The following is a 16,064-nucleotide window of genomic DNA, read 5'->3' as shown; positions in this document are numbered from 1 at the left end:
CTCTTTGCTGACCAGACAAACATCTTCTGCTCTGGTGATGATCTGCAGAATTTATTGGAGGATATGAAATAAGTAAAGTGAAGTTCTGGCTTGATAAAAACAAATTATCATTAAATTTGAATAAATCTAAACTGATGTTATTTGGAAATAGTAGTTTAAATACAAATGCAAAGATTCAAATAAATGGTGTTGATATTGAAAGAGTCAGTGAAAATAAATTTCTGGGGGTAATAACAGATGAAAAACTTAACTGAGAGCTCACGTAAGATATATTCATTCCAAAGTATCACAAAGCATTGCAGTACTAAACAAGGCAAAACAGCTATTAGACAAACATCACTTCATATTCTATACTGTTCACTGGTTTCACCATACTTAAGCTATTGTGCAGAGGTCTGGGGCAATAACTATAAAACCACATTACATTCACTTTTTACTCTTCAAAAAAAAAGCAATTCGAATCATCCACACTGCAGGTTACAGGAACATACAAACTCACTATTTTTACAGTCGATCTAGTGAAATTCCAAACAGCACAAATTCTATTCAAAGCAAAAAATAAAGAACTGCCAGGAAATATTCAGAGTATGTTTGTTTTGAAAGAAGGAAGTTATAATTTAAGGGGTTTTTGTAACTTCAAAACAGGGAAGGTTCGTACTACAAGAAAAGTCTTTTGTGTTTCTGTGCATGGAGTGAAACTGTGGAACAGTCTGAATATGGAATTAAAGCAACGTCCAAACATAAAACTGTTCAAAAAGAGTTATAAAAATATGATCTTCTCCAACTATAAAGAAAAGGAAAATATTTAAATTAAGTGAATGTCTCTATTTAAAAACAAACAAACTCATGATGTGATATTATAGTTTATAGTATATCAGAAATCTGTTCACTATTTTTATTACAAATGATACCAGTAATGAAGCTGATTAAATATTAACTGATGATTTATGGCAAAGGGGTGGGATTAAATAAGTGTTTACTTCTTCCCTTTCAACATGTAAATTAATCAGAACGTTTTTTTGTATGTATTTTGTAAAGTTTTTTTTTCTTTCTTATTTTCTTTTATAAAGGTACCTGTATATTGTTCACATGTTGAAATAAAAAATTACCAACCAACAGTCTCCAGACTTAAACCCAACGAGCTGGTTTGAACTGGACAGAAGAGTGAAAGCAAAGCAACCAGAAGGTCCACATTTATGGGAACTTCTGCTCCAGATATGGGAGAAGATTTCTATTGCAGAAAGAATGACACGGCTGTGTTCAGCTGGTATATCTGCCAAAGGTGCGACTTTGATGAATCAAAGTTTAAAATACATTTTGGTCTATAAACTGATTCCATCTTTTTTAACTCTTTATTTGTACTACACTTTCATTTAAGAATGCAAAGAGACATTAAACTGCATAACTTTCAATAACAAACTGGAAAATTGGGGTGTTCTAAAACTCTTGACTAGTAGTGTGTGTGTTTCTATCCTTTTCCTCCAGGCTCAGAGGGAACGTTTTCTGCCTGGTATCAGGCTGAAAAACAGTTTCCTTGGAGGAGCCAGAGGACAACCCCTCATCCAAGTCCCCCCTCAGGTCTAAACAAGGCAAAATCTGAAGGCATGAAGACATCAAGGGATTCCAGATGATTCAACATCTTGCTCATCATACAAATCTGTACTCTGATTGGAGGATCTATATGGGTATTTTCAGTTTCCCTTTGCTGAAGGACGTGCGGCACCATGAATCACGTTTTCATGCAGTAGCTGATATCAGTCAAGGAAGTGGTTCCACCTGTTATGTTGTTTGTGTGTATGGTTATAATCATGCAGAGCGTGCGTGAGTGCTAGCACATCTTTCAAAGTTTCCTGTCCAGTTAGTCTGAGGCCTGTACTATGAAGCACGAGTTTACTTATCCAGGAAACGTCGAGGTTAACCCTGGGTTCTGTATCACCACCGTGAGAACCCTGAACCCTTCTTGCCAAAGTACATTGCCATGGTAACTTACGCTGCAAACCTAACCTACTCTGGAGCAGGTTACAGGATCCAGATTAGAGATTAACAGGCATGAAATCATTGCCTGTTGACCGATCAATTCTCCAGAAAATGGTTAAAATAGCAGCCTCGAAGTCTTTGTGTTGGCTTGATGAGCATCAGTAATATACTGCAGCCATGGACCCAGCATTATTCATGTTGACTGCAAACTATTTTACATACACTACCAATCAAAGGTTTGTTTTTTCTTTATTTTCACGACTATTTATTTATTTATTTATTATATTGTAGATTCTCACTGAAGCCATCAAAACTATGAATGAACACGTGGAAATATGTAGTGAACAAAAACGTGGGAAATAACTCCAAACAAGTTTGATATTTCAGATTCTTTGCTTTGCTCTCTCGGCGTCTCCATGAGCTTCATGAGGTCGTCTCCTGAAATGGTTTCCAACAGTCTGGAAGGAGTTCAGAGATGCTGAGCACTTGTTGGTCCTTTGCCTTCACTCTGCGCTCCATCCACATATATTTGAAGATTAAGCCAGGACATTCTTGGCTAAAACATGTTGACAGTGTATGGGTGACAGACAAACAGGGTGTTTCAAAAGGTTAGGCATCGTTTGGGTCCACACATGTCCAAACGATTGTGTGTAGGCTGTGTTGGTACCATTACAAGAACAGCAACCAGACCAAAGCAATGATTTTGACTCGATCGGCTGACAGATAAAATACATTTATGAACACAGCTGCAGGGCCAGGAGTGCCAGCATGGATTCAATTAATACATCATTAAATGATTAATTAAATACTTAATTAAGTCATTAAACCAAAAATTAAACAAATGGGCTTTTAATTAATTATTTTTGTGTTTATTTAATTAATTTATAAAACATTTAATTCATTATTTAATGATGTATTTATTTAATTCATTTGTTGATTGACTGATCCCCCTTTCCAACCTGTGTGCGCACAGACGCGTCAGCAGGACTGCGTCTGAGTTCTACGCTCACAGGTTGTTGAATTTATGCACAACGAATGTCATTGCTAATAAATACCTGCACCCACAGAATGAAATGATTTGCTCAGATTATGTTTTTTTCTCACGTGTAACTTCTGACAAATTCCATATAAACTCCTTCACATGCTTTACCTACGATGGGACAGTGTGACTCGGACTCTTATCACATGTAGCAAAGGTGAAGCAAACATTTACCTGGAAACGGTACAGGCTGCTGTCGTTGCACATGACCAGCTTCTTATGGTTCTGCAGTGGGTAGATGTAACCATAAGCTACCAACATGGTGCCAAAGGCCTGAGCCTCTGGAACAAAGGCAGGAAAGAAAGAAAATAAAACCAGTTCAAACAACATTTGGCTGGTGTTCTGTTAAATATAAACTCATAATACAGAGGTAATATCCCAGCTATTATAGGGCGAGAGGCAGGGTGACAGTCTATCGCGGGGCTAACACACAGACACAGACACCGTTCACACTCACATTCACACCTATGGGTGAGTTACCAATTAACCTAACCCCACTAACTGCATGTCTGAACTGTGGGAGGAAGCCCAGCACCCAGAGGGAACCCACGCAAACACAGGAAGGAAATGCCAACTCCACTTTGTTTGTCCGCTGCTTTCAAAAAGTTCTTTAGTTTTGTTTGTTTTTTTTAAACAAACAAACTTGTACTGATTTTTCCAAATCCATACATTAATAATTGATAAACACTAAAACTGGCTGAAAGAAAACATTTCAGAAAATAAAAACTAACTTGAAATGAGCAAACTCACAATGGAAACTAAGTGAAACTACACTGAAGTAAAAGCAAAAAGGCAAAAAGAAATAAAACTATAGTAACTCTGGTAAATGGTGTGTGCAATGATTTAATGTGTCGAAGTGCAGGGCTGCAGTACATTTGGAAAAAGAGCTTTGATCGTACCTTCTGTAGTGGTCTTCATTTGGTTGCTAATCCAAGCAATTGTGTCATTACCTGTGTGGAGACACAGATATACTGATCAGAATCAAGAACATTTAAATCACACGTCTTTGTGTTTATGTTGTGTCATTTGTTGGTCAGTGGAAACCAAAATTAAATCCTTTGAAAGAATGGGTTCAAAATCAAAAAGAGCAAAAAGAAAATAATTTCATCCCAAATAATTTTAATGAAAGCCAGAAACACGAGTACACTGGAGGTTCATTTGGAAATCCTGTTCAGAAAGAAGCAGATGCTGACATGATTCTTGCTTTATCAGCAAAAACCAGAAGATAGAAACAACTTAAGAATAGAAATTCACAAAGAAAGAACCAAATAGCTCAGCTGTTCCAAAGTGTTAAATGTGGACTATGAACATTAGGTTACATTCCTTTAATAATGTCTTACACAGACATGGTTACGGCATGATTAGTATGTTAGTTTAAATGAATCATCACCCCGAGTCATACCAACCACCAGATACAGTTTTATTTTATTTGAGAACCTGGCACACAGCCTTATATAGGCTCAGATACTAGAGATGGACCGATCCGATATTACGTATCGGTATCGGTCCGATACTGACCTAAATTACTGGATCGGATATCGGAGAAAAATAAAAAATGTAATCCGATCCATTAAATATCACGAAAGCACCTCACAAAACTTGCAACACGCCGTAACTCACCTCAGAACGACGTTAGCACGTCGGAGCAGTATGCATCACGTGATAGAGCGGCTGTGGCATGCGGGACCTGTGGTGGTCTGGATAGCATTTGGAGCTTCGCTAGCAACCTGGCATTTCATCTCCGACAAAGTTATCCCCGAGAGAAGTAAAGCAAGTGTGTAAGTCCATCTCTGAATGTTTGTAAAGCATTCCCACGTTAAGCTTAACGAGCGACTGCCTCTCGCTCTCCGGCTGCTACTTCAATCATGAAACTGCTTAATGATCAGCTGATCGGCTTTTCTGTCGCGAGTCCGTGTCTCTTGTTTGTTTTTGGCCCACTTTGCACCAGAAAGAGGAAACCAGCGGCTGAACAACAGCAGCACGTTTAAGCTTGATCAGCTGTTGTTAGAATGTATTTAATATTACTTTCTACTCGAGGATCTTTTTCTACAGCTGACGGCTGGTAACTGTGCAGGGGCGGATCTAGCAAAGTTTAGCCAGGGGGGCCGATAGGGCATTAACAGGGAAAAGGGGGCACAAAGACATACTTTTCTTTCTTATTCTCATTTAAAATGTCGAGCTTTTAATAAATAATTATCTGACACCCAAAGTTTTAATTTGATGTAAAATGAATAGAAGTCCATTATTGTATATAGTAACTGTTAAGTCTAATATATATACCCTAGTAAGCTATAGTACTTTTTCCTTTGGGAAGGTACCATCTGTGCAGTCTGCAATTTTGTTGAAGAAAGATGTTGAATCTATTTAATATTTCTTGAAAAATAATTGATTTCTGTGCATTTTTTTTCACACTTCATCAAATTAAGGTTGATTACGTTGATTAAGCATCATGAGGTGGAGCGTGAGGGGTGGTTCCCTATTTTTTATTTATTTATTTTTGTTGTTGCTGGGAGTTGGAACCCTATTAGTTAGGTTGCTTAATATTTACACTAAGTACTCTTTAAAATACCAGAATAGGGAGGATGGTGTAGGTCTAAGTTTATTAGATTGATCAGTATTGCTGAACTATGAAATATTTTTTTTGTATACAGGTATAACAGAATAGCTTTAGTGTAGTTGTTGTTTTAAACTTGAGTATGAACTTGCAGACTTGCAAAATGCAGCAAGATATTTAAAAAACAGTTTTGTTGATTAAAAAACACTATATCGGATTCATATCGGTATCGGCAGATATCCAAATTTATGATATCGGTATCGGTATCGGACATAAAAAAGTGGTATCGTGCCATCTCTATCAGATACAATAATCATAGTAGGTCATTTTAACATGCATGCAGGTGCTGGAAATGACAGCCGTGCATTTCATCTAGTATGAGACAAGAATCAGGCATTTCTCAAACTATCAGTGAGCCTGCTCAACACATCATCACATAAAAACAGAACATGTAACAGTAAACTCTGAAACCCTTCTTTAGTCTGATCATTTCTTAATAACATTTACAGTAATAGATTACACAGCGGGAAGCACGGTGGTTAGCACTGCTGCCTCACAACAAGCAGCTTCTGCTTATCTTTACCAGGCTGACTTTTATTCATTGTTCCAGTTTGGATTCAGGAGACAGACACTATCTCTACTTTTAAGATTAGGCTTCAAACTTTCCTTTTTGCTAAAGCATATAGTTAGGGCTGGACCAGGTGACCCTGAATCCTCCCTTAGTTATGCTGCAATACCCACATAGCAGACATGACATACCCTGCCATGACTTCTGGCATGGCAGGGTATGTCAACCAGATGTGGGCCAGGTCTGGCAATACAGCTATGGTAATCAATGTTTCAAATGCAGGTTTGACAGGTTTGTGAGTGTACACTTTATCCAAAACCTAGTGAGGGTTTACTCATGTTTACCACCGGGTGGCTGTAGCTCAGGAGGCAGAGCAGGTCACCTACTGATCGGAAGGTTAGTGGTTTGATCCCTGGCTCCTCCAGTCTGCAAGTCAAGACTATGAATAAAGTTAGGAAGCACTCAGTTTAGATAAAGTGTGTGGTTGGGTGAATGTGGCATTTTGTATAGAGCACTTTGAGTAATCTGGGAGAGTAGAAAAGTGCTATAGAAGAATCAGTCCATTCACTGTCTGAGCAGAGTTTCGTCATGTTACTTTTGCTCTACATGTTGTTATTACATGGCTTGATTAAGGTTCACATCAGGCTGACATCTGGGGCCAGAGCTGAAACTGTTCTGGGCCAGCACAGGGCCAGCAGCTGGCCTTGTGCTGGCCCATGTGTGGGCCACCAAAAGGCCGTCATTCTGTGCGGTATGTGGGCCATGTGTAAGCACAGTGTGTGGGCTGGATCCGGGCCCACACAGCGGGCTGCTGCTGCTGCTGCTATGTGGGCAGCAGCCAGCTACAGCTACCAACACCTACACCCTCCTGATGGAATACCTCTGGTTCTAACACATCATTTATGTACTGTAAGTGCTGGCAGAATACTTGGGTCAAATAAGATAAGATAAGATAAGATAAGATAGAACTTTATTAATCCCTCGGGTGGGTTCCTCTGGGAAATTCGATTTCCAAAAAAGCACAGCACCGACAGAAGTTACAGAGTTATACACACACACATATATATAAATACAGAGACAATATAAATAAAATATACAAAGGAGATAAATAGAATAAATAGGAATAAAAATAAAAATACAAGTGAATTGCACATTTCAAGTATTGAGTCTATTGCACCGTTGACTATTTACAAAAGTATTGCACAAGGTATTGCACAGTGAGGTGAAGAGGCACTACAGCTTAGTTGTTCCCTCCTTTGTCCTCCTGTCTCCCCTCCCTCTCCCCTCCAGAGAGGAGTTAAACAGTCTGATGGCGTGTGGGACAAAGGAGTTTTTAAGTCTGTTAGTTCTTGTCTTTGGATGGCTGCTCAAATTTCCCTTCCAGGCCTTAGTCCAGATTAAAAAGTCACTTTGGTTCTTAGAGCACTGCACAGATATCATCCAATAATGGCTGCTTTATTTAGCTACTAGCCGAGCAGCTTAGGCAGCAAAGCTTTAAATAATCCAGTGAGGCTGTACAGATTAAATACCTGAGAGGTAAACGCACTGTCACCTTGTGGTCTAGCACATCGGACAGGACAAAGTATGAAGGTTCAATAAACAGGAGCATTTAGCTTCAGAAATAACAGGTAGGCTTTAGTGAAAAAAACAAAACTATGAGAATTATTTGTTCTTTTTCTACTTAAAACTTTATTGTTCTGTATCAGTTTGTGGTATTTTAAATCAATTTGAAACATTTATTTAATGCCATTTACAGAATTATATGTTTTTATTCACTTGGTTGTTTTTTATACATAGCACCAGTTCACAGTAACAGTTAGTTCAAGGTGCACTGTAAGGTGAAGACAACGAGCTCAGACCGACCACACAAAAACAACCCAAGATTTATCAATCAACTTAGACCCAATCCTTTGGTCTCAGATATGCTTAAAAACCTTTCAATGGATCAGAAATCCCAGTTTGCAATGAATACAATACAAAATATTACACAGAGTGCACTATACTGGTCATAGGATGTTCAAGATGGGCTATACGCCTTCCAACAACTGCTCACACTGCACAGCAAATACACCGGACAATTACATCCACGCTCTTTGGTTCTGTCCACCAGTTCAGAAATTCTGGCGTGAGATATGTGAAGACTTATCAAAGTGTCTGAAATGTAACATTCCAGCCTTTAGTGTGCTTGCTGGGCAACTTGGATGAGGTCACTGCAGAAATAAACACAGCCCACGTTGTTTTTACGGCCCTATGCATTGCCAAGAAAATGGTCCTCATTAACTGGAAAAATAAAAATAATCTTAATTCTAACCAATATAAAAACCATCTAATAGATCACATTAGTCTTGATACAACATCTGCCATCACATTTGATCAATCCCTTTGGGCTCCTTTGATCGGCTTCATCACCTAGTGGGGGTGGGGGGTCATGGTTTGGTCCTGCCTTCGCTATTGTGGTTGATATGGGGGTAGGGACGGCCTTAGGGTGTCTGGGGAGTCCCTAGGGACGTTTCCCTAGAGGGACTAACCTGGGGGATGTGGCCATGACCTGGTTAGGGGCTCTGGGGCTCTTGGATGGTGTTTTCCTTGTGGCTGCGTACAGCGGAGATGGGGGAGGGTCTGTGCTGGCGGACGTTGGTTACTGGCCTGGTAGCCTGGCTGCCCCTGGGAGGGTCCGGGACAGGCGTGGAGGCTTGGGGGTCTGGGGGTGCTCCGCCCCCCGGTCTGGGGTGCTGGCCGGGCCTTGGGGGCTTGGGTCCTGGCTGTTGTGTCGCCGGAGCAGTGGGCGGGTGGGTGCAGGGGGGCTCAGCCCCAATGCAGGGGACCTCTGGTGCATTGGCCCAACTAGGGGGCTCTCTAACTGGTGGGGAGGTTGTTATATCTTTGCAGGTGGTCTCCTCACTACAGGAGCCCACTCTGCAGGTGGGGGAGAGATATAGGAGAGGTGGAGAATGAACTCAACCTGGGTGTCTATTGTCTTGTGTAGTTTGGGAGATGATTGGATGATGGGGTGGGTGCAGTTTTCTCTGGGGTGGAGTCGGGTGGGCAGTGGGGCTGGGCGGTGCTGCTGCTGCGGGCCCCGGTCCGGATGGGCCTGGGCCCCCTTGCCCTGGTGGGTTCCAGAGTGTGGGGGTGCCTACTGGGGTCAGCGGGGGAGCTGGCCCCAGGGAGGGGCCGCTTGCCCCTCCCTTTCTTCCCTCCCCATCCTCAGCTGCCTCCCTATTCCCGCTCCACCACACCCACCCACCCACACAGGGCTTGGGGTGCAGGTATGTCACCAGGGTGCAGGGGAGGCACTCCCCCTCTGTCCCCTTCTGGCCGCCTGTGCCTCAATTTTATTCTGCAACCTAGACATCCACATTACTCACACTCTCACATAACACATACATATAGGGCCTTGGGGGTGGGCACGTTTTACAGCATCCAGAGGATGGTCGGTGTACTCCAACCCACCTCTGGCGCTGGTGCCCTACCCTCAATTTTAAATGCATTTAGACACTGAGGGTTTTCGGGAAGAGCCGTGCTGCTCTCTGAGAGGAAGCTAGTACCATGCTCTCCTGAGTTTTAAATGCACTTTAGAACAGCACACAGCAACACGACATATGAGCGGGCGTAGGGAGGTTTGGGGTCTTCACTCACCCCGGTTTTGTTAGCCGTCAGGGCTGGGGGGCTGGGAGGAGGTGCTGGCTGTCAGACTGGGGTCTGGGATGCGGGGCCTCCCTGCTACTGCAGATAAGGAGGTGGTCCGCTTGCCTCCACCCCAGAGAGAAGGGTTACATCTCCTGGGTCTAGGTGCGGCTTGCCCCTCTGGGGGCGGGGGTACCTGGACCTGGGATATAGAGTATGTTTGGGGAGTGCGACTGTCTGTGCAATGTCTATTTGTGTCTGTCTACATGTCGGGTGAGTGCCGAGTATTTGGTTGTGCATATGGGGTGGGAATGCACGTCTGTGTCCGCGTGTGCCTGTTCGTCTGTGTCTATATGTCAGGTTGGGTCTTAGACTCAACCTCTCTGGGAACATCTCAGGCCCTCTAAAGTACGGAGGCCTATCTCCCCTCACCACACTCCCTGCCGGTGGCTGATGCCCTCAGACGTTGGTGTGTTGGTGGTCCTTGTCGTCTGGGGCTGGGCGCTCATGTATGTACCGGCTCACTCCTGGTGGCCGATTGGCGGGGCCGGGCGCCTGTGGCCCGGCTGGGCTCCTTCCGGGGGATGGGATGCCCTCAGACCTCTGGGCCTGAAGCTCGGTCCTCTCTGGCACAGCTGGCTGCCGGCAGAGCCCGCGGGCACACCACTGCAACCCCCTCTGGCCTCTGCTCCGTAGCTGCGGGGCGACCTCTCCTTTGGGGCTCTACTCAGCTCTTCCCAGGAGGGTGGCACGGTCCCCCCCCCCCCGTTTGGTGGTCCTCCTCGGGTCCTTGTACTCTGGGGCCTGGATCTCCTCCATACCTGCTTCATACCCTGGGGGACGGGGCTATGGCTCCCCACACTCTCTAGCAGATCGTTACATGGAGAAACCTTTGGAATACAAGCATGCTGATCCACACAGGTATGCACACAGGTGTGCACACAGGTGTACACACGGGTGTTCACAGACGCGGACTACAGCTTTCTTGGCTGCTGCCTCAAAGCACATTGTGCGCTGTCTATCTTGCGTGCTGCACAATATCGTTTATTATTTAGCATCTACTGTTATCTACTGCTAGCTAGTTTATTGTGATGGTGCTGTTTTTTTATTATGTTGCTCTTTGTTGTTTGCTTTCTCTTCTGTTTTTTTCTCCATACAGGTGACCCAGGTGTTTTGTTTGTTGTTCTTTCTTTCTTCCCCCCCTTCTCACCGTCTCTTCTCCCCTCTGGTTTTCTTTCTCTCCCTCTCTTTCTTTCATTCTTTCTCCCTGTCCTATCCCCCAGTCATGTCTGTCCCGTTTGTAGCAACTGAAAATAAAATAAATACATAATTATAATAAAGGTCAATCAAATGGACCAATATGGCAAGGCCATGATGATCCACTTGGTAAAATAAATCCGCTTGGCATCTTTCTTGGCCTTAAGACAACAATTCTGATGGCTAAAGATCCAAACGGGACACAAAAAAAACACAACAAAAAACAACAACCCAATGAACAGGACAAAAGATAAACTATGGGCAAGAGTAGAAAGGTCAATGACATGCAGTTACCTTAGTATAATGTATGTAACCTACCCCATCATCTCCTCAACTAATGGGAAAATCAGAGCCAAACTTTGCATGGACATTATAACACATACAGTGATTATTAACATATGCTTGCAAAATATATAAATCTCAATCTTTACTCTGGTATTTTTGGATCAACAGAAGGCTTTCAGGAAGATTTTGGGGAATGCTGATCCAGTCCAGAAGTAAAAGAAATAAATGCATGAATGCAGGTATTCAAAAAATATATGTCAAAAGTCATACAAAATAGGCTTGACTGGTTTTTATATAGTGCTCTACTCTACTCTACTCTAAGCACTCTGAGAGGCCAGGGTTTGATCCACCAACCTTCTGATTAGTTGATGACCTGCTCTACCTCCTGCATCATGTACCAGTTAAAAATGCTAGAAATGTTTGAGTTTAATTTCATTCAGTTTTATTTCTATTGTTTGTGTGTGTGTGTGTGTGTGTGTGTGTGTGTGTGTGTGTGTGTGTGTGTGTGTGTCACACTCACCAGCAATGACATGTGGGATGGTAGTGATATTGAGCTTCTGCTCTGTACCTTTAACTCCACTTTTTGTGTCCTGCATTTCTAGCAAAATCGACTCCAGCTGAAAACAGAGGTGAATGAAAAAGATTAATATAAAGAGGACAAAAGAGACACAGCCTTTGGAGGCTGTCACTGTCGTCGAGATACTTAAACTCTCCCACTTGGGGCAGGAGTGCCCACTCCTGACACGGAGTGGGCACTCCACCCTTTTCCAGCTGAGAACCATGGCCTCAGATTTGGAGGTGTTGATCCTCATTCCCATCACTTCACACTCAGCTGCGAACTGTTCCAGTGCGACCTGGGGGCCATCACCTGATGAAGCCAACAGAGCCACATCATCCAAAAACCAGAGATGAGATTTTCTGACCACCAAGAGGAAACCTTCTGCTACTTGGCTGCATCTAGAAATTCTGTCCATAAAACTTACGAACAGAATCGGTGACAAAGGCAGAGCCCATCACCAACCGGAAACAGGTCTGACTTATTGCCGGCAACACCCCATACTTCTGAAGCACCTCACACATGACACCCCGAACACGGTCAAATGCCTTCTTCAAGTCCACAAAGCACATCTAGATTGGTTGGGCAAACTCCTATGCACACTCAAGTATCCTCGAGAGGATAAAGAGCTGGTCCAGTGTTCCATGACCAGGACGGAAGGTACTGCCCCTGACCTCCATGCAACCTTGTAGAGGTGTGTCAACAAGACAGCAATACAACATGCAGAGCCTTCAGGAACTCAGGGGGTGCACCTCACCCTCCACAGGAGCCTCTGCCAGGGAGTTGTTTAGCAGCCTCAGAGACCTCACCCCCAAAGATGGACGAGTCGTCCCCCTCATCCCCAGACTTCCTCCAGTGGGATTAAGGAGGTCCTCGAAGTATTCCTTCCACTGCATGACAATGTTCAATGTTCAGCAGTGCTCCACCTGCAATATACATAATGCAGGTACAGCGCCGCTTTCCCCTCTTGAGTCGCCTGATGATTTGCCAGAATCTCTGCAAGGCAGTCCAAAAATCTTTTTCCATGGCCTCCCTGAACTCCTTCCACACCCGAGTTTTTGCTTTAGCCATTGCCGCATGCTGCTTGGCCAGTCGGTACCTATAAGCTTTCTCAGAAGTCCTACAAGCTAACCAAGCCCGATAGGCTTTCTTCTTCAGTCTGCTGGCTCCCTTCACCTCCATTTGGTTCGGGGGTTACCACCACAACAGTTACCAACACTCCTGCAGCCGCAGCTCAGTGCAGCAGCTTCAGGCAATGGAGATGCTGAACATGGTCTATAGAGTTCGAAAATGTGACGTCATTTCCAGGGTAAAACCACAAAGGATTGTAGGTACTAGCTTGCTACAAGAAATCCCTTTCACTGGAAAGAACGGTCACTATCGCTGCCCCCTCTCTCTTCCATGCAAAGAGACAGACACAACGGCCGGGGACGTCGCTGGGTTTTCTTTGTCCAATTTTGGTGGATTTTAATGCTGTGGCTGACGCCAGTGGACTTTCAGTGTTGTTTTGACTGTGTGTTCTAAGTGGCCTGGGGTGTTTTTAACTGTTTAAAAAAAAAGTGAAATAAATGATATTTTAGTAATCGAGTTTTATATTGTTCTTTTCGCTTGGCTACTCCACTGCTCTGTCCATTTTTTGAAGGGTTGCCCTTCACTTAGAATAAAACCTGGTGTCCACCTACATATCTGGCTACTCAGAACATGTCAGTGTCCTGTACCCATCCATCGGTAAACTGGAACTGGGCTTGTTGCAGGGATCTGAAGTTACCAAACACTTCATGAGTGTATGCACTCACACTTAGGAACATATAATTATAAATATGAGCGTGATGAAGGTGGGGGCAGCACGCTAATGTCTTCAGTCCACTCTGTATGCTCGTATGGGCCAAACCCTTTCATTACTTTGTTGTTTTTCCTCGTACTTTTTTTTTGCCTTTTCGTCAAGTCTGTCTTTGTACGGACCTGCCGTGTTCTTCTTCGTTTTGTACATAACTGTTTTTGGGGCAAATAAAATGCAAGTAGGGATTAAAACAGCAGAATGAATGGTTACCGGTGCTGGAAATGCTAGTGCTTGATGCAGTGTTTTGATTTTGCTGCCACTTGTACCCACAATGCAACGCACACAAGTCACGTAGTCTGTCGATCTCTATCCGGTTTTTTAAAAAGACACTAAAAACAGTCAGTGTTCACTGTCGGCTTCTCTCGGTTTTTATTACCGCTAATCATTTTAAAGCTCAGTTTTTAAACCCTTCCTATGTAACTACAGTCCATGCAGCAGTATATTACTGACTAACCTCGTACTGTGGATGGATTATCTCAGTTGTTCTCCTGACTGAAGTTTACAGCATCCTGCCATGTGATTGCATTTGTCCCTAACTATCGGGAACGCTCACATTAACTTTTATCGAGTGGAAAAAAGTCCTCCGTTCATTAGCATTCGTCCTCCAGCTTTACTATTTATGTTATGCTAACATAGCTTTGTCGCGCTAGCGATGACGTAGCACATCATTATCTACCAGCTAGTCCAACTTCAGTAACCCTGCAGACGTCACTGCTGTTTAGTTTTCTGTCTTCATTTATGTTGGAAGTGATAGCAGAGCTGTAACTTCCTGCTAACTTCTAACTCCGTTAAATGTCATAAATTCCGTCTTCATGGATGCCTGGATGTTAAACTTAATTGGTACACCTGGTAGAGCAGCCACACTGATCATTTTATGAAAGATGAAAGAATTTAAAGAGTTTTTCAACTCTCAGTAATGCTGCAATGATCGTTTGACTTTGGGACCTGCAGCGGAGTTTGGGCCCAGACATGGCTAACGACGTTAGACTTAAAGACCGGACTGGGACTCAATGTCCCCAGTCTCCCTCAGAATGCTGTTGAAGCTTTGCCGGAGGTGTGTGTTAAAGATCTCACGGACCACTGTTCCCAGCGCACCCTCACTATACGTTTAGGTGTGACAGGTCTGTCCAGCACCGCCCCCCGCCACCTGATCCAACTCACCACCAAGTGTTGATCAGTTGACAGCTCAGCCCCTCTCTTTCAGAGTTTTTTAAAATTGGAATAGTAGTAAACTGGGTCAGAATAGCGTTCATACTGTAAAACACCAGGCCTACTTTATAAAGAATCTGATTAGTTAGGTTAATACTGGAATACTTCTTTGTTTATCTTATTCCTGTGTCTTTGCTTCATTGTGCCAATGAATTGTTTGAAAGTTAATATTTTTATCTGAAGTGCATAACAATAAGGTTGTTCAGATGCTTTAGACTGCAGTGACACCATGCTGCCAAACAATAACATTAATTAGCTTTTAGGTGGACTAAAAGATTAGCTTCAGCAAGCCTCTTATGCTGGCAAACCAATCATGTTTAAATCTCATGCAAATGCATGGGTATCCCTTAGATACTGCATGCAACAGAAAAATCTTTATATAATCTTAAGAACAGGGGGTAGGAAAACAAGGTTACTGCAGCTCGCGTGCTTTGTATTTTTCCTTTTTCACCAAAGCAGTTTATATAGAAATCTAGAACCTAACGTGAAAAAGCCTTTAATTATTAAAGAATGATGGATAATCAAAATATATTACAAAAGGAATACATAATAATGCTATAACAGAAATGCTATTGACCCACCTTTTTGAGGCAATACAAACGGGGCTGGAAATGTTGTGCCCGGTTTGGGCGCGCTGTTCTGATAGTCATTTTTGCAGATGAATGACGAGCGAATCAGATGTAAAGCAATCAAATCAAATCCTGGTATGAAATGTCCCAGTTAGAACAGGTTTAGTTGCTGACAGGCAAATGCATGCCTGCAGTGAACAGAGGTAGCGTCTGTGAGGAGACTGTAAGACCGGAGGCTAAGGATGGATTAATCCTCCAGTCAGCTGTAAGCTTTTTCTCTCACCCAAGGCAATTACAGAGAAAGGCCTGGCTCAGACTGACAAGAGTCAAGATCGATGCTGTGTCTCAGGGTACAGTGGTAATGGCTGTAAGTAAGTAAAATGTATTTATATAGTGCTTTTCACAAAGTGCTTCACAAAGCAAAGAATGAAAATACAACATGTACAATGTAAAACAGCAAAATACAACATAAAAACAACAAATTAGTTGAAAGCTTGTCTATATAAAATGTCTTCAGCTGTTTTTTAAAAGAATCGATGGAGTCGGTGTAAAAACAGTGTCAGAGAATCCACAGCCATGGTGC

General features: G+C 43.0%; 1 protein-coding gene across 1 annotated transcript in view; it reads right to left on the bottom strand.

Annotated features, from left to right (window-relative positions):
* rgs9a (regulator of G protein signaling 9a) overlaps positions 1-15,713 on the bottom strand; it is a 36,965-nt gene extending 21,252 nt beyond the window's left edge. The window contains exons 1-4 of the mRNA XM_004573128.2: positions 15,494-15,713; positions 11,828-11,924; positions 3,916-3,966; positions 3,191-3,297 (exon numbers count right to left, since the gene is read on the bottom strand). Of these exons, the coding sequence (XP_004573185.1) occupies positions 3,191-3,297; positions 3,916-3,966; positions 11,828-11,924; positions 15,494-15,562 (324 nt within the window). The 5' untranslated portion in view covers positions 15,563-15,713. The remainder of the gene's footprint in view (positions 1-3,190; positions 3,298-3,915; positions 3,967-11,827; positions 11,925-15,493) is intronic.
* Positions 15,714-16,064: the final 351 nt, after the last annotated feature.

This window comes from Maylandia zebra, linkage group LG4 (assembly GCF_041146795.1).
Source record: "Maylandia zebra isolate NMK-2024a linkage group LG4, Mzebra_GT3a, whole genome shotgun sequence".
NCBI lineage: Eukaryota > Metazoa > Chordata > Actinopteri > Cichliformes > Cichlidae > Maylandia > Maylandia zebra.
This window is presented reverse-complemented; position numbering and strand designations above follow the sequence as displayed.